The sequence below is a fragment of the Pagrus pagrus genome (genome assembly GCF_965226575.1).
Source record: "Pagrus pagrus genome assembly, chromosome: 8".
Taxonomy (NCBI): Eukaryota; Metazoa; Chordata; class Actinopteri; order Spariformes; family Sparidae; genus Pagrus; species Pagrus pagrus.
In genome coordinates this window covers 10,387,155-10,405,731 of record NC_140192.1, presented here as the reverse complement: position 1 = coordinate 10,405,731, position 18,577 = coordinate 10,387,155, and the positions used below count along the sequence as shown (strand labels likewise).

The 18,577-nt window shown below is 42.7% G+C and overlaps 2 protein-coding genes across 4 annotated transcripts in view; both read left to right on the top strand.

Annotated features, from left to right (window-relative positions):
- Positions 1-13,782, top strand: part of msh3 (mutS homolog 3 (E. coli)) — a 37,378-nt gene extending 23,596 nt beyond the window's left edge. For both annotated transcript variants that reach the window (XM_084360816.1, XM_084360815.1), the window contains 4 exons: positions 1,155-1,341; positions 10,668-10,800; positions 10,907-11,075; positions 13,294-13,782. In XM_084360816.1, the coding sequence (XP_084216942.1) occupies positions 1,155-1,341; positions 10,668-10,800; positions 10,907-11,075; positions 13,294-13,375 (571 nt within the window). In that variant the 3' untranslated portion in view covers positions 13,376-13,782. The remainder of the gene's footprint in view (positions 1-1,154; positions 1,342-10,667; positions 10,801-10,906; positions 11,076-13,293) is intronic.
- Positions 13,783-14,948: 1,166 nt separating this feature from the next.
- The window catches only part of LOC311261178 (ras-specific guanine nucleotide-releasing factor 2), a 43,873-nt gene continuing 40,244 nt past the window's right edge, over positions 14,949-18,577 (top strand). For both annotated transcript variants that reach the window (XM_084359642.1, XM_084359641.1), the window contains exon 1: positions 14,949-15,658. In XM_084359642.1, coding sequence (XP_084215768.1) covers positions 15,383-15,658 — 276 coding nt within the window. In that variant the 5' untranslated portion in view covers positions 14,949-15,382. The remainder of the gene's footprint in view (positions 15,659-18,577) is intronic.

Below are 18,577 nucleotides of genomic sequence, written 5' to 3'. Positions count from 1 at the left end.
TTGTGGCCTAGTGTTCAGACTGACATGTATAACACATAACGAGGGGTTAAAATGAGACCGAATCCATTGTAACCCCTCCACAACTTCACCTTCACCCACACCCCTACTTTTTTTTTCTTCTGTTCAGTTAAAAAAAGAACTTCAGGGTGTTATAGTAACTCTCTCGCACTTTCTTCACACCCCTCCTTTCCCACTTCACTCTTTGTCTTGTCTTAGTGTTTAAATAGTTCTCGTGGAGGAAGAGGAAGAACAAGTTATGTGTCTGTCTGTGGGTGGTTTTTGTACTCTCTGGAAGAACAACAGCACTTTGTAAACTATCTCAGTGGCTTCAACTTTTACATGAAGTCCTTTGAGGACTAGAAATCGTCCCCTAACAAAACATTCCACTATCAAAAATTATTAGGTGATTCATTTACAGATGGTAATATTCATTGTTTTCCTGTCCTCAACATGCATCGCTTATCTTGAAAATGGCACTCTTATTGCACACTACTTGTACTGTTGCTTTAAATGTATTTGCTTTTGTATAATGTGCACTGGTGTATAAAGGTGGAAGAGAATAAACAAAAACTTGGCTATTTTATTTTCTGAGTCCGACTTTAAATGCGACAGTGAATGCAGACTTGACAATTAGACACGACCTGTGTGATAGTAGGTTGTAGTGTCTTGTTGTGGAAAACAACCAACACAGCATCTGGAACCCAACAAAAAGTCTAACCTGCTTCTTCCTTCTCATGCTTAATTTGAATAATTCTACAATGCGCAAACATGATGAAGCAAAGGAGGAAGAGGTTTTATTGAATTTCACATGGCGAATGGCTGTTATGGCAACAGTGGTGCATGCACATGAAACCGCTCTTAGCTCCTTCAAATTTTGCCAGATTTTAGTTTTTTAACTCTTTTGTGCTGTTATTGTTCAAGCAAGCATTACCTATGACGGAAATATATTCATCGCATTGGAGCAGAAAGAGCTGGTTTTTGGATGAAGAGCAGCGGACTTTGAGCCGATCACTGCCCACAGCAACTTTTGACCGTCCGACCTGACTGGCAACCGTTGGTCTGGATGTGCAGTCTGCAGCGCCTCTTTGTAAATCACAGTACCGGTTTATGACTCCATGATTGCCTAATCTTTTCTCCGTTTGATTTCTTATCAGGATGGGGGCTTCGGACAACATCTACAAAGGGCGCAGTACGTTCATGGAGGAGCTGACCGAAGCCTCGGAGATCATCTCTTGTGCCACCGAACGCTCGTTGGTCATCCTTGATGAACTGGGACGGGGCACGAGCACCCATGATGGGATTGCCATCGCTTATGCCACCCTGGAGTACTTCATCAGAGATGTAAGTGTTTGTTTGTGAATGGAAACTCTGTATTGATGACTAAATACTTAGAGGGAAGGCACTGATGTGACTTTTGGGTTTGTGTGGTTGCTGAAGTCTACGCTATCTTCAGCCACACACATATTCATCTTGTCACTAAACCCGCTTAATTGTTGGATCTCAAAGCCAGCCCACTTTACCATCAAGTTAATGGCCTTCTTAAAGAGCTGTGTGTGTGCGTGCAAGTGTTTGACTGCATGTGCTTGTGGGCTATGCAGTGGTTTGTTTTGCAGAGAGAAACGAGGCTCAAGAGAGGCCGCAGCAGCAGAGCAGCTCCTGAACACACCAGCTTTGATCTATGATGTTAATATGCTGTTAGAGAGCAAGCTGCAAAGGAAAAGGAAAGAGAAAAATGGACCCCCAGATACCTAATTGTCAAGGGATGCATGTTATACTGCAGCAGGCCTCATTTAGTCCTCATTAAACACTAACAATATAAAGGCTGTTTACACATTGTTTAATGTCCACCTTTGCAGTCAAGGGATCACGTGTTCCTTAATGTTGTGTTTCCTGCTTATTCTTGTCAGCTTTCGTTAAAATTATGTGTATGGAAGGCAGGAAGGTCCAATTGTAGCTAGCAATCAGGGCCAATTGGAGGAGAGGAACTGGTGCAGAGGCCCCGAAGAAGAGACAGAGGTGGTGATATGTGTGGTTTTCCAGCTCTGAGCAATCATTATTCCTGCGAGACAGACGTGTATGTGTGTGTGTCTGCTGGAATAACATGAACTTGCACTGTCAGGAGCCCTTTGGGTGTTGCACAATGTTGCGTATCTCCATTTTTGACAGAACAGATGAGTGGCACCCTGAGAGGACGGGCTATCAATACCGACACTGATGGCAAGTTAATCGTTGTTTCCTTATGGAGAGCGTACAGTACTCGTATGTGCCAATTATTGTTAAACAATCAGATCGATACTGTCAGAAAGCTCATTGTTACAGTTTGACATGTGCATCATGGTGTGCAGGTCGTGGCATCAATTAGGACAAACAGCTGTTCACTTACTCAGCTACTTTCCCTCAGCATATTTTCCACTGTATAATATCAACCGTGTTTGTTCTCGTTAGATGATTTTAATTAGCCTGTTAAATGAGACCTCTGTGGTAAGATTTCATGTCAGATGCATAAAAATAGTGCGAGTTTATGTATTTCTGTTTTTATATCACCAAAGTGCTTAATCAATTTAGCTGACTTGTCTGTTTCAGATATCTTTTTATGACCTGAAGCTCATTTAAAGTGACATTATATGTGAAGTTGAATAATTAACTTTACTGTCAAAGATTACATTATCAGTAAATATAAGATGACAACAAATAATCTACACTGGAAATTAAATCCTGTTATAACAACAATTGTATTTAAGCAACACCACTTAACATTGTTTGTATTGTATTGTTTGGCTCGTAGTTATGAGCCTGAATTTGACACTGAGGTCCCCCTCAGCTATGAAGCCTTTTAGTCCAATTTGGATCCCAATTTTCTTTTTTTTGGCCTCCAAGCTGCTCTTATCACTTATTTCTAGCATCAACAGACATCTGTTTGCAACAAAAAGCTTTGATGCACCGAGTATGCACTGCCAAGCACTAAACGGCACACAGAGAAAGTTAACGACTTACTGGTGAATAGAAAGAAGCCTTTAAAGCGTCAGTGAAAGAGCCAGATATTGTTCGTGAAGACAGAGCTGTAAAAGGAGACTAAAAATTGGACAACACGACCCAAAATGAATCATAACTAATCCTTACTAAGTGTGTCTGATTTGAGGCAGTGTGTCCCCTCAGAGTTGCCATAAGGCAGGAGTTAGCTCTACACTGGAGTCTAAGTTGTTTCCCTCTGTCGCTCCCTTTCTTGTACCCCTGATGTGGTGCCTTTTTAAATGTTACGATGGTAGAGGGCTCAGAAGTCGATGACTATTAGTCACTGGCAATGGACGATGTCATTGTGTATCGGCCAAAACCCTAATTGGCACGTGATACAGATATTGGATTAATGGATCAATCCAACGCAAGATACAATGGAGTTTATTCAGCTTGTTCACCAAATTGCTGAACAAAATCAGTTAATGCAGCTTTAGAATATCAGTCAGCCAATTTAATGGTCGACTTGTGGTTTGGATTGTGGACTGCAAGACCACACACACACACACACACACACACACACACACACACACACACACACAAAAACCACTGGAGTGGTACAGGTCTTGTGTGTTCTTGTCCGTTGTATGTTTTTCATGGGGGAATTACTGCCCTCCAGGCTGGAGCTTCTCTGGGAAGGAAGGATTTGTCAACTCAGACGGTCCACGCTGACCTCAGGGAGCGCGTACTTAATCTCGCACTTGACGAACATTGTTTTGACGATGAGCACACCACCAGCTGTTTGGCTGACAGTCCATGAACAACACAAACCACTGATTCTGAATTTAGACGACAAGGATGAGCCCCAGGGTGCAGCTCCCACTTGAGTCCACTGTGACTGATACCACTGGAGGTTTGTGGAGTTTTACCATTACAGCATGCTAATTGTACTGCTGCCTTCTGGGTAATCAAAGCTTATGAACTATATCCAATCCATGAGAGCTGGTATTTCGGTATTTGTTTACTTTCTGCTCTCCAAGACCTTAGTCAAAGGCTCCAAATTGCCCTGAGTTACCGCTGTTAAAATATAGATGAATAAACATTTATCTTCGAGAAACCCCTTCCAGTTTTCATGTTTTACCAGTTCCACATCAATCTTTGGACAGAATCTCGTGGTTATGTAATCCTGCTGGAAAACGTCGAATGAAAATGTGTAAGTAGCAGCTAATGCAGCAGGGAGCTGCTGCTGGCAGGAGGAGGGAGCTCTCTAACTACCTGTTGTATAACAGCATTGATTAGTTTGAAAAGCCTTGCTATTAAAGGAAAGACAAACAAAAGAGCACAAAAGAAGTTATGCTTTACAGCGAGAGGCCTCCTCAGTGCAGGCAGACCAACAGAGTCTTTTATGCTCACTCCTCTTCCTCCTACTCGTCCTCCTCCTCCTCCTCCTCCTCCTAACCAGGCTTCACTGTTCACATCAAAAGTCAGTCGACTCCTCCTTTGACTCTGTTGTTATAGTAACACACCTCTCCCTGTCCCCGGCACTCACCTGAGAGGTAGTTAAGAATGTAGATGGGTTTCATAACATCACTCGATAAGAGAGACAGCCTTGATGCGGAAAGAGAGAAAGAAAAGCAGAGGAGAGGATCACTAAAATGAAGAGTTGCCGGGTTTTATGGTGAAATCACGATTAGCACATTGTTGGTTCAGGACAAGTTTGCCTAAATGTAATTCCCTTTTTAGCTGTGATGTGAGCGGCACCTCGTAACATCCTGTTCTGGGCCCGTTACTCACTCTCAGACTCACTTGGAAACACACGCTGACAGCAGGTCCTGCCATTAGCTTCACACTAAGCTCAGCACTACACATCGCTGTCCACTAGTACCATGACTCAGACTTGCATGTGACTGCACTGGCATTTTAATACTGCATCGTAATAGCAGGCCGAGCTTTACACATGGACTCACAGGAGAAGAAGAACTCACTAAAGCTGACTTCTTGGCTGCACACTAATGGGTAGATATTCAGGAGAACGTATCGCTCCATGTGGGCGTAAATGGTCTGATGTGCTCGCGCTGATGCACAAAGCTCCTACGAAGACCCACATGTGCTCCACTGCACCCTGCACTGCTCTGTGCCAGCACTGCACTCTTATACAGCACAGGGACACGATGCTAGTCTGTTTCTCCTCTCAGCTCATGTTGTTTAGAGCAGTTGATCCGAACATGTGGGGCCCAGAAAGGGGTCTTAAGGATCAGAAAGGTTGCAAGTTAATGGAAGGAACAGAAAAAGAAAAACAGGCAAAAAAATATTGGTGTTTTACCTTTTGATATGTACAGTTAATACGTGTTAAGTGGTCCCAGGTAAAAAAAAATTAGGATTGGAAAACATTTTCGTTAATATCTCAGGGAATAATGCATGCATCTTAGTGAAAAAAAAAAAAAAATCTGACATATTTAGGTGGCTGGTATTTATGAGTTAGTACAATTTCATGCGGATCCAAATACAAATCTGGATCTAGCGGATTTAAATATGTTTCATGTGATATTGCATTAGGCTTGATTGAATTAAAGGGGACTGTTGGGCCTTGGCGGAGGTATGCGCTCTACTGAGTGCCGTTCTAGTTTTAACGATTATTAGAATTGTTGAGTTTGATTAATTTGCTGTTGATCAGCTAATCATTTTATGTTGTGTTTGGACTCCCAAGTTCGTTCTGATCTACTTAAAACAGATTACTTTTAGCACTGGCATAGACGGGGGCACGACATGGTTGCTTTCTTTTCAAAACGTACTAAAAAGAAATTCACATTTTGTCTGGCTGCCTGTTGTGCGGCATGTGTTGAAAAAGTTAAGTTCACTGAAGCAGACGGTTAAAATCTGGTCTTTGCAGGATTTATATGCCAGCAGCCGACTAGTTTAAGAGCACCCTGTTCCCACTTGATTTGCCATATGTATCCAAATGCCATTCCAGATATGACAAGTATTGCAAGTTCTCCAAACTGCACTGATCAAGACCTTATAAAGGCAAATATTGACAGACCAACAACAGCTGATGTTGCAACAAAGGGAATAAAACGAATCAATTATAAATATTAAGTGTGAATTCAAGCACATCTCTTACTGCTCCTTTGCCAAGTGCCCTAAAACACTGGTCCGTGTCAGCACAGAGGCACCGACGTACCAAGTATTTCCATTTAAACAAAAGACAAACATGACCTGGAGGAAAGGTCATCACCCATCCACCTGTCACTGACCCGGCTGGAATAATTTAAGCCAATAAGAAAACAAGATTGACTCGCAGCCAAAGTCAGAGGTCAGTGACACACATGCATCGTGCATTTACACCAAATACTCTCCGGCTGTCTCTCTCTATTTCAACCAAACACACACACACGCACACACACCTCAGCCAGAGTCTTGTTAGTTGTGAGGTGAGAAAACAAAGGGTGTTGAGTCAGAATTGGATTTGTGTCTTATTGGATAGACAAGAGTAACAAGACAGAAAGGCAGCTCCAGCCTTTTCCACTGGATCAGATTACCGAGTGGAAGCACACTTGGATGCGGGCATCCACTTGTGATATGTTGACAACATATCAGCCAAGAAGAGTGGTGATGCTCTTCAGGTGTACTGAGCAACAAACACCAATGTGGAGCTCAACACCTATTTGAGGCATATAACAGGAGAAGAAGAGGTTGACATGGGGACAGGAGGCAGAGAAAGTGCTGTCTATGGCATGCTGGTGCGGTTTTGTTGGAACCGTCATATCAAGTGAGCTGAACAGCCTGTCCCATCTGGACCCGGTCTCCTTAATGCCTGACCGCTCCAAGCATTCCTCCATTTGTTTGTAAACATACAGCAGATTGAAGCTTACATTAAGGGTGGATATTTATGAATGTTACTTGGAAAGGTTGAGAAATGTTCCCTGCATCTCCTCTCTTTTTTAAAAGAAATGCAGTTAAGGATGATACACACAAGCCTGGATCATATTTGAGTTAGGGCTACTCTTAGCTTCCTCCGTCTCTTCACCTCTATTTTGATGCCCGTAGAGGCTGGTGAGCCCGGTTCTGCTACCCGCTCGCCCAGCTCTGGTTCTGATGCCCATTCGGGACCTGCACCTGAAAACCTTACAAAACAAATACAGTCCCTGGCCGTGCTCCAGGCAAAGTCTGCTAGCAGAGCTAACTTATAGCTGTGGTATGCAGTAGTTACAGGTTGCTTTCAGGAAACTCTGTAAATCACAGAGTTGAGGCATAGCATTGGTAAAGCTTTAAATTAACGTTAACATGTTGCTCCATATCTGCTGGATGTGTAAATAAGCCACGGTATGCTAACAAGATCACCACCACAGCTTTTATAATGTGATAATCAATCAATACTGTGTTTTCAACTTTCAGTCCAAAAAGTAAATTTCATGTTTAGAACAATTTGACAAACAACAAGAAAAAACTGCAAATTCAGTCGAACCAACTGTACCGATAAGGATGTTACCGAGCCTGGATCCAGCCAATTGTTTGAATTTCTACTTTATAATGACTTCAACGATGATCAAAACTGCCTGTGCTTCATTTCCTGGTTATCGACTAATCGAGTAATTGACTAATTGTTTCAGCACTAATTTCATCAGATCGTCCAGCTCTCCAGAGGCTGGCTGTCAGTGCACCCTCGGGTGGTCTGGTAATGATCTGCCATTAGCACCTAATCAGACCATTATCCAGGCTGCAGCCTCCATCTGCAACGCTCCGTTTTACCTTTCAGTGTAGGTGGACAGGAGGGATTGAGGTAGCTTGTCAGTGTGTGTGTGTGTGTGTGTGTGTGTGTGTGTGTGAGCGTGTCGTACATGTGTTTCAGCAGGTGCAGGTCTGTGTGTCTTTGTTTGAAGCGTGTGGGCGTCACCCTGCACGTCTCTTTCAGAGGGAAGTATTACTAGTGACGCGTGACCTTTCTTAGACCGAGCGGTAAGCGGGGCGATCCTGGAGCCGGCCGAGTCCTGCAGCCGCCTGTCTGCAGCGATGATGTAAGAGTCGGGCCTGCTTCACGATGAGAGCTCATACATGAAATTAAATGATTTTTGTCATCATGTGACTTAATGATTATTAACGATACGTTAAGTTATTGTGTTTCACAAGTGTGTCACATTATCAAGACTGTTTTCTAGTATGTGGAGGATATTTTCACAGTATTTGTGTTCATGCCCCACCCTCACATTTACATACGAGTAGCAGGAAAAGGAAATGCATTTGTTTTAGTGAAGAGCTCTCAGCAGCTGTCCTGAGAGTGCAGCGCTGAGAGGTAAAATGTTTGTGCATGCATTTCAGAGAGAGGCTGAGTGAGTGAGTGAATGCGCCACCCACTTTTTCGTGATTTTCATGTCTTAACCTTAATGCCAGAGTTCAATCATGTAGCCTTTGGTTGGCTCCCGGGCCTGACAGAGATTAAAGTATAGCGGGGATGAGGTGAAGCGCCTTCACTTTGCTCAATCCCTCCGCAGAGCCGGAAAAGCCGCGTGTGGTGTTTATGGTGAAATTCAGAAAAATGGAGTGACGCAGTGACAGACTACACGAATGTTTGAGGAAAAAGGAAAAACAAAATGGACTGAATGGACTGTTGGGAGGATAAAATGAATAAAATAATAAAATGTATATATATATATATATGGCTGGTTGTATTCACAAAGTGTGTCTCTGTGGATTATCTCTGCACACTGCAGGGTACAGGCAGTTAAGTAACACTGGGACAAAGTACAGTAGATGCTCTACTCTTTGTTCCTCAACTTTTGCTTAGTTGCGGTAACACAGATGGTGTTGCATAATGCATTTGTTATAATACTTTCCATTTGTTATATGTATCACTTTATCTCTCCTCTTTGTCTTTCTGTCCTTTTTTTTCTCTTTTGCCTACAAAAAGTAAAAAACAAATCCAAAACAAACTTTGATTAATATTCAAATAGGCCAAAGGACAAAGAAAAACCTTTAGTACAATAGAATCAAGAGCCAAATATTTATCAGGCATATTAACCATATAGTTGTCCTCAATACGAAGATACATCATACATTATGTATAAGGGTTTACAATATTACATCTGAAGGGATGCTTAAGTGTGTGTGTCTGCTGCTTTGTGGATTTTTAATGGTTTGTCTACCACTGAAATGTCTCAATATCTGTTGGAGGGATTCCCCTGAAAGTTTGTACAGACATTCATGGTCTCCTGAAGGGGTATCCTATTGACTTTGACTTTTCCTTCACTGCCTCCAGCAGGTCGAAATTTCCACTTACTCACTGAAATATCTCAACATCCACCGCGGTTGTTGCCAACCTTAATACAAATCCACATCTGCTTGTGATCCCTCATCACCAGCTGCATGCCCATCAAGACATGTAATCATCATCCAGTGCAGCAGAATTTTGTTTTTCATTATCTCCTGACTTCTATCTGGTGACCACTAAGATTAATCTCATGACCGCTTGTGGGGATCTTTGAAACCACTTATCTAACAGAGAGCGGCAGGGATGATGTATTTACCTGGAAGTTAGGGTCGCCCGGGTCCCCTCGGAAAAAAGCCTGTGGGATTTTTCACTTTGTTACAGATTATTGCTGAAAATAAGATCTGTGGCAAACAGATGAACGGCACCAATTTTTGAAGCTTAAAAACTATCACCAGAGGTAAACGAACAACATTGCAGTTGCATGACTTCAATGTCGCCGCTACTAAGCATCTTCCTACACTATATTATACACAAAAATATTGATTAATCTACAAATTGTAAAGTAAGAGTTAGATTAGATTTCAACTAAAGTCTGCCTGTAAAGACGGACGAGTGAGTGAAAATGTGAAAATCATTCATTATTCTATCAACACGACCAATCACACGCCCGGTAATCAGATGTGGTTTGCATCATGATGTGTTTACAGGTGATGACAGATAGAACTGCAATGTCTTCGCATTTCCTTTATACAAGTTTCTTGTCTCCATTCTGTGCACACTGCGATCAGCTCTCGTTTTTCACAGGCAGCATGCAAAGCTGGTGAGTAGGTGGGAAGGTGGTAGTTATATTGTCAGTAGACCCAAATATGGCAGGTGGAGGGTCTCCACAAGTGACATTACTGCACAACCTGTACTGAGTTTTCTTACTTTTACCGACCAGACAAAAACGTCTTCCAGGACTCTCACAAACAACAGTGACGAAGCTTCTCTTGCAGGCTACCTACAGCTATTCACTCTCCTACCTCACCGCTGGACATTTTCTTACTTACTTTGCTATTGGTCAGGTTGATTGCCTCAGTGAAATCCTTTTTCTGTAACCAGAAACAGACGCTACATTGCTCTCACCATATACACCAGACTCCATGTACAGAAACAGCGATTTTGTCATTGTGAAAACACACAAAAACTCAACAGAAACAAAATAAAACTTACCGAAACCATCTTGGTTCATCTTACTGTACTGTTCTACATACTCACCAACTCTGGTTTGGTCAAAATAATCTCTTAACTCCCAGTGTTGGATGTGAAAGAAAGAATTTTCTTGCTCTACACTGTTTTTGTGCCTATTGGTTGTTACACATCAAAATATGTAAACATGGAGCTCGGGTCTAAAAATACCAGAATCCCCCTGTAAGATTTTGACTCCAGGTGTAAAAGGCTGGAGAGCTGCCACAGACAGTTTGCTGTTTTTCTGGATGTTGACACTTCATTCTCTCCATCCTTTCCCCAGGTGAAAGCCCTCACACTGTTTGTGACCCATTACCCTCCTCTGTGTGAGTTGGAGCGGGTGTATCCTGAACATGTGTCAAACTACCACATGGCTTTCCTGCTCAATGAACCTGACGTCGCCGATGACACTGACGGTACGTTTGCGTGCCTTTCTGTGCTTTCAGTGTTTTCTGGTTGGTTTGACTCATGGCAATTTTGTTAACAATCATAATCACTTGAACATTTATAACATGTTGACAGATGGAGATGTTCAGCCAGAGTTCATCACTTTCCTCTACCAGTTAACTGAAGGAGCTGCAGGGCGGAGCTACGGCCTGAATGTTGCCCGATTGGCTGACATCCCAGACTCCATACTACATACAGCTGCACGCAAAGCCAGAGAGCTGGAGAGCCTGGTCAACGCCAGGAGGTAGAGCGAACACACAGTTACACCCTGACAATTTCCTAAAGAAAACACATTAAGATCAGTTTTTTAGTGTGGAAACATTTATATACTGAATTTTGTGGTTCTAGAGGAGTTTTTAAAGTTTTAAAGCAAAAATAGGATGGTGAATGTCATCAGGGTTATCTTGTGTGCCTATATGGCACACATAATATGTGTGCCTTCACCTGGCAGGGACAGTCTAAGTGGGCGTTTTCAGACTGAAAACAGCTCTGATCTTTTCTTTCTGGATCTAAAATCATACACCGGTCCAGTGTTATGCCAGCATTGTCTGGTTTAGTGTAAAAAGCAAAGCTGGCAAGTCTTTGTTGTGGCGGTACTGTGCAATCTGTGTTAACAGGGGGATAGTGAAATCCAGGAAGTGCAGTTTGAATTATTGATTTGTCAATTTAAAGGCTCATCGGATGCCAAAACACTACTCAAGCATTTGTAACAGTCTGACACATGATTTTACAACTGTTGTAAGTGAGTTCTCACTAAGGCAACGATCTTATCTATAGGAGTACAATTACAGCGTTAACGTTACGAGGTAATCTCTTTAATAAATCAAAGATAACTTTGTGTGAAGTTTTGGCAAAGGGTTGAGCATGGTTCAACTTCCCTCTGCTTTGTAAGCCCTGTGGCATCTACAGACTGGCCTCATTCAAGTGACTTTGAGGTTTCAGAGCAAAGCCTAACTCATAAACACTATCAAGTTGCATCACGGGTAATGTAGGAGCAAGTGTTTTTGGAGCCTGATCCATATTAAGGACTACAGGTGAGAATATCTTGCTCTCTGCTACTTTGATTTTTACCTTTTCATCAGTCTCTTCACAAGCACTGTTAATTTTTCAGAAGTTAAATCCTAAATACTGCTGGAATATCCCTTTAAACCCTCTCATAGATCTTAAAATATGCTGTTTCTGTGCGTTTGGAGAGTTACTTAGATACTGGTAAGGTACAAACAAGGTCAAGAGTCGTATATTATGAAGAAATAAAACTCAAAGCAGCTCCACTGACGCTAAATCAAGTGATTTATTTGTCTGAAACAGAAAATGTACCAATGTTCCTGGAAAAACATGGGCACAGGTTAATGGTGCAGCTCAGACTTTGATGACATCAAGGAGTTTTACAGAGCAGGTTACAAGCAGGTTTATGACAGGAAGGTTTCCGCTGTAAACAATTTGTCGTGTTTGATGCTGAGACATGTAAAAACGAGTTTCAGCTGAGTTCATTTTTCTTCAAAAGAAATGTTTTGTTTCAACTTCATTTTAGATGTCTTTTAGGAACTTCATGATGTAGCTAGTGGATGTAGCTACTGCCAGCTTTGAGTTTCAGTTCAGCATCAAACAGCAAAGAAGCAAAAGCAAATCAGAAGTGTATCATGTTGTGGTGTAGGATACATTTTTATAAATCCTTTAATTACAGTTTCGAAAATTAACGTTCCTAATCAGATTACTAACTAAAATATGTAATGAATATATTCTGTATGTGCTGGAATTGTTATTGTTTTCATGACATGTTTCCTCCCATGGGGTCAACATCTTACTTTCCCTTGGCTAATTTATTTTCTTATGAGTATAAAGAGGAATGCGTCACTACACACTAACAGGGAAGGTAAAGAAAACGTGTTTTAATGCTGATTTTTACTAATAGGATCACCCACACACTGTGAGGCAGAGATGTTCCACTTCCGATTGAGTTAGAAAGCAGAAATTCGGCAAAGCCTTCGTCTTTTGCTGTCAAAGTGTCAACATGTTGCACTTTCTCCAAATACAGTCTTCTATCTCTGTCAATTTGTACACGGCGTCTCCTCGCTCTGTAACAGACAGCCTGCTGGGAGATGAGTGCTGCTTAGCCTCTTCCTGAGTAATCCTCACCATATGAAATATCCGTCAGCACACACACACACACACACACACACAAACGCACACACAGAGCCATACCTCTCTATCAATGTAATCCCCCTTATATGAAATGTTTGTCCTTTGTTGGAGCGAAGCCACGCTGAGCACACAATAATCGTACACAGAGGAGTCGAGCTGCTGGTCGGAGATTAAGAACAGGGATTTTATTGTACTCGCACACACAGTTGTGTGTGAGGGTACAATGTATTTAGGCTCAGCACTGTGAGGAAGTACAATAGTTTTGTATGTTGATATTTTGTCCCAGCAACATTTGCATGTCTCTGTTTTGGTCTCTCCAGGAAGAATAAGAAGCTTCTCTCAGATCTTTGGAGGGTCTCGGACAGATCGACCCTCATGGAGTGGCTGCAGTCAAACTCATGACCGTCAGAACGCACACAAGATGAAGAGAGAACTGAGCGAACAGAGAACGAGCACTCGCGAAGTAGAAGAAGAAAAAAACTCCACAAAGAAAGGACTCCATAATGATTACAGTAGAATGGTTGTTGTTGCTCTCCTTGCTGATGCGTGTGTGTTGGTGTGCGAGGAGGATTTTAACCATCTCAGGTTCTGTTACCACCGTCATCATGTACTGTATTTGTCGCAACATTAAATTATAACAACTGACTGCGATTTTACCCACCATCAATGTGTCTGGTGATTAAATTTAGAAACATTTCTGCTCTTTGACCCTAAAAAGAGAACTCCACTGAAATAGCATTGCACAAATTTAACTTTGTCAAAGTCACAATGGACAGTTTAATAAAAAGATCATGACTGATGCACCGTAACACCGCCTGTCTTCTTTCCACGTTACCCACAGCTCGACCTCTGACAGTTTGATTGTCGACTCAGGTATGTTATGCAGCTAATGTAGCCTTGAGCCGATGGCCTGAGCAGCAGGCTACAGAGGTCTGGTAAGCTCACTTCTCTCTAACTCCACACCACCAGATGTTTTTCATTTTCAAAGTTGTAGTTTTCAGCCCCAATAGACTTTAACGTAAGTGACAAAGCTTGAGGCATTTCATCACACTTCACTCAACTCCCTCTGGAAACTTTATACTGGAGTCCAACGGATATATTGGTTGGCCGATATTATTGGCAGATATTGCTCTAACAGTTTGTTCTCTGATACACGCTGATATGTAAAGTCATTGTTGAAAATTGTAATGCAGAAAAAGATGGTCGGGGTATTTTGAAACTATTAAATTCTCTATGAAGTTTATTGTTTCAGTGCACTGATGTCACTTTAGTCAAGACAAGTGTGTTGCTAAATTCAACAACATCCTTCCTCCATTACTTATCATTGTCTTTTTTTATGATTAACATTTCATTGCTGTTTTGAGAACAAAGATTAAAAGCACATATGACAAATATCTGGTGATTAAACAACCAGCTGTATTAATGTAGGAACTTTCAAAACCAAATCATTCCGATTTTGGACATGCGGCAAAAGTGCTCATTCCAGTTTTGTCCACAGGGATCACCAGAATCAACAGGAAATGAAAGCTCCAAGTAGCGCCTTTAAATTAGAGCTACATCATTTCTTCTTGTGGTGCAGAAACCATGAGAGGAACTGACTTTGACACGAAGGGGTAATACATTGTTGACTTATACCAGGTGTTGTCAAGGTTGAATATTGATGAATGTTCTCAGTCATCCAGGTCATAGTGCTACATCATAGGCAGCTGGACTTGTTTCAGTTTCAAAGGTTGAATATTGTTTAGTTTAATCTTCTTTCTCGTCCATTCATACATTAACAAAATGGAAACAAATCACATTTTCCACTGAGAAAAATCTGCATTACATTTCTGTCTCTCTCACTCTCCCTCTCTTACACACACACACACACACACACACACACACACACACACACACACACACAACCAACTCACGCTCCGCCTTTAATTCCGCCAACTCCAAGATCAGCGCGCACCACCAGGAGAGGGAGAAAGATAGAGAGACCTAGTGGGCGTGAGTGTTTTTGTGCGAGAGAGAGAGAGTTAACCACTGCCAAAGCCGATTACAGTTTATCGGGTGTGTGATGCTGTCACTGTCTGTCCACTTGAGGGTTCACCCCTTTGCGCGCGACACGCCTCTCGCTTTCTCCTGCTTGTTAGTTGTTGTTTATTTATAGAAGCGCGCTTCTTTGGCGAGCAGCATGGATTTATTCTAGTGCTTGTGGGACTCGGGCATCTTCACTATGAGTTCCTCTGCAGAAGCGCTCCCGTCAGTGGGGCAACTTTTCCGTGCGCCACGGCGCCGCTGAGCCGCGCGTCTCCCGCTGGGAAAGTTTACACGCTTCCCCCGAAGACCATGGGCTCGCGGTGAAAACTCCGGCCGTCCCATTCTCTTCTTCTCTCTTCCAAAACCGTACGAGAAAAAAAAAAAATGCAGAAGAGCGTCCGCTACAACGAAGGGCACGCGCTGTTTCTGTCGGTGGTCGCGCGTAAAGAGGGGACTAAGCGCGGTTACCTGAGCAAGAAGACGGCGGAGAACAGCCGGTGGCACGAGAAGTTCTTCGCCCTGTACCAGAATGTACTGTTCTACTTCGAGAACGAGCAGAGCGCGCGGCCGGCCGGGATTTACCTGTTGGAGGGATGCACCTGCGAGCGCGCGCCGGCGCCAAAGATGTCCACCACTGGGAAGGAAGCGCTGGAGAAACAGGTGAGAGGTTTGAAACGAGCTGAGCTGAAGCCCGCCGTGAGCCAAAGTTCCCACATTGTTTCTTATCTGATGATACAACTTCCCCAAATGACATCATTCTGGTGCAGCCACTCACTGTTATGACATAATTAAAAGACACCACAGATACATTTCTGTGAGCTAATATGTTGCCTCTTTAAAGGATAAGTACCGTTTTTTACAACCTGGACCTTATTTCTGGCAAAAGATATGGTCATTTACTCACCCAGATAACTTTGGTGTCATTCGGCGTCGTTCGGACGAAATTAGATCCAGTGTAGCGGCGATATATCCATATAATGGGAGTAACGGGGCATCGACACACAGCCTCTATATAACGCATTATCTGCCACGAAACTAGTTCATTTCATCAATATTTTGTTATGAAATGCTAGCGCTATTAGCCTCTGAGTCCGGGCTCGTCTATTGTCAACATCCGGGGTCTGTAGGCTGATCTACTACCTCTGACCTGGAAGATGTCGTCTCTGAGCTGCGCGCGCACCCGCGACAGCGCGCCTTGTTTACCTGTAGCTGCTGCTGCTAGTTTGACCCCGGATGTTGATAACGGACGAGCCCGGACTCAGAGGCTAATAGCGCTAGCATATCGTAACAAAATATTGATGAAATTAACTAGTTTCGTGGCAGATAATGCGTTATATAGAGGCTGTGTGTCGCTGCCCCGTCTCTCCCATTATATGGATATATCGCCGCTACACTGGATCTAATTTCGTCCGAACGACGCCGAATGACACCAAAGTTATCTGGGTGAGTAAATGACCATATCTTTTGCCAGAAATAAGGTCCAGGTTGTAAAAAACGGTACTTATCCTTTAAGAAGCTCTGGTTTCAACAAAGATGTATGTTGTTCATTACCCTTTTAGATAACTTTCTTTACTACACATAATAATGAAAGGTGCGAGATCAAATGGCTTCATCACGCTCAAACAGACGCCCATGTAAAAAGAGCAAGTGGCTCATGCAGCATCACACTGAAGTGTCTGCAGCAGCTCAGCCTCTCTGCTCGCTACAGCTTCACCAAGCCCTGCACAGCACAGAGCTCCAAGAGCATCTTCCCCCTGAGCGGGTGACAATCCCCCAAAGGGTTCAGATGTGCAAATGAGAGCAGGCTGGTCGGAGAGAGAGAGAGCTTCCCCACAGCATGTCCCTTCTCCAATTAAAGTAAAATAAAAACCAGGGTTCGGCAGTTCAATTTATTCCTCTCTTACTTTGCTTTGGAACAGCTTTTTTTCTCTCTGAGGTCATGAAATTTGCTGCTCGAGCCACGAAGTGCACTTGATTTTCAACCTGTTGAGTGTGTGTCACATTTTCATCATAATATAAATTATTCTGCACATCACCTCTAGTGGATTAATAAAAGGAGGTTGTATTTTCCCTTATAAAAGTCAAACTCGTTTTGATTGACGTGGGAAACAACTACAGCAATGCAGCAACAGGTTGTTGTTGAATTTTCTGGATCCATCGTGTCAATAAAGCTATTATCTTTACATCTAAATGAGGCTATGTTGTTATGGCTCACACAGACAGTGCAGCGTGTCTATGATCCTTGACATTTGAACTAAAAGCTCTGTGAGTTTAAGCAATGCGTGTTTGTTCAACTTTTATTAGTAAAAATCGACCCACTGCTGAATCCTGCGGGGCTGAGAAAGGGGAGGGCTTCATGAGTTGGAAGCAGTGACATGCAGGGAAACATGGTGGTTGAATATGTTGGTGACTGAGATCCTTGAAGTTGCCTCGGCACTGTTGCTCCAACAGTTAGGTCGATCTTGTTGCTAGGAAACATTTGAATTACCATCCGCACATGCATTTCATTGAGAAAAGACGAAACTGCTCACGCATTGGTCACAAGTATGTCATCAATCCGAGCGTTATATCAAGAAAAGAAAATCAAATCTTTGTGATATTAGAAATAAACTTCTCTTCAGGAAAGTAATCAGAGAGAAAACAGAACGATTTCTGTGTCTGATCCCAGTTTTCTGCTGGCTTCAGGGACTGTGTGCATGTGTGTGCACAGGCATCATGCCCATTAAATGTAGGGGGGTGGGGTACACTGGAGAGCATTGACTTTTTACAGTTTGAGCAAGTATTAAGGAGACGGTTGCACAATTTATCATATGAGAATATGGAAATATCAAAAATAGCCTCCAATCGTCATCACTCAGAAATATTCTTCTCCACAGTCTCTTTAACTGTACAGTATGTGTAAAGGCAATTCATTCCAGATGGAGAGTGTGGCTTTAATCAAGTCTTACATAAAGCAAGAAGTACATGTCTTTATTTCTGTAATGGAGTCGTTTTAATGGTGATGAAAGGAGGGCAGAGCTCTCTTTTTCAGGGCAAAATAACATGTCATGTTGAAGCTGATGTAAGTGTAAAACCTGTCTGTTCGGCTGCTCCTGAGCTTGGCAATTATGTTTTATTCTCTCCTCTTTTTTATAACACACTCACACTGACTGTCTCGCTCTCTCTCCCCATCTGTCTCACTCTCACTCTACAGCTGTGATGTTTAATTAGGGTTATTTGCAATCTGCCCTCAGCTGAAACCTTGTGCGCTGCCATGAAACTGTTTAGCCGCATAGCCATGCACACAGGAGGAATAAACCAAATAATGATGACATTTTGAATGATCGAAATTGTCTGTGCTCGGTCTGATGGGTTTTATACCTTAAGCGAGGGTTTGGTAGGATGAAGTGCGAGAAGGCCTTCCATCTTTCCATCTTGCTCTTCACTGCTTTTCTGTGCAGTAGAGTGAATCTGCCAGCAACCTGCAGTATCACACCCCCACAGTGTGCCACAATGCAGCTACACGAATAACACACAGCTACTGTTCCTCTCTTTCCCTGTTGTACTCTCAGATAGACACAAACCCTTCAAATAATTTGG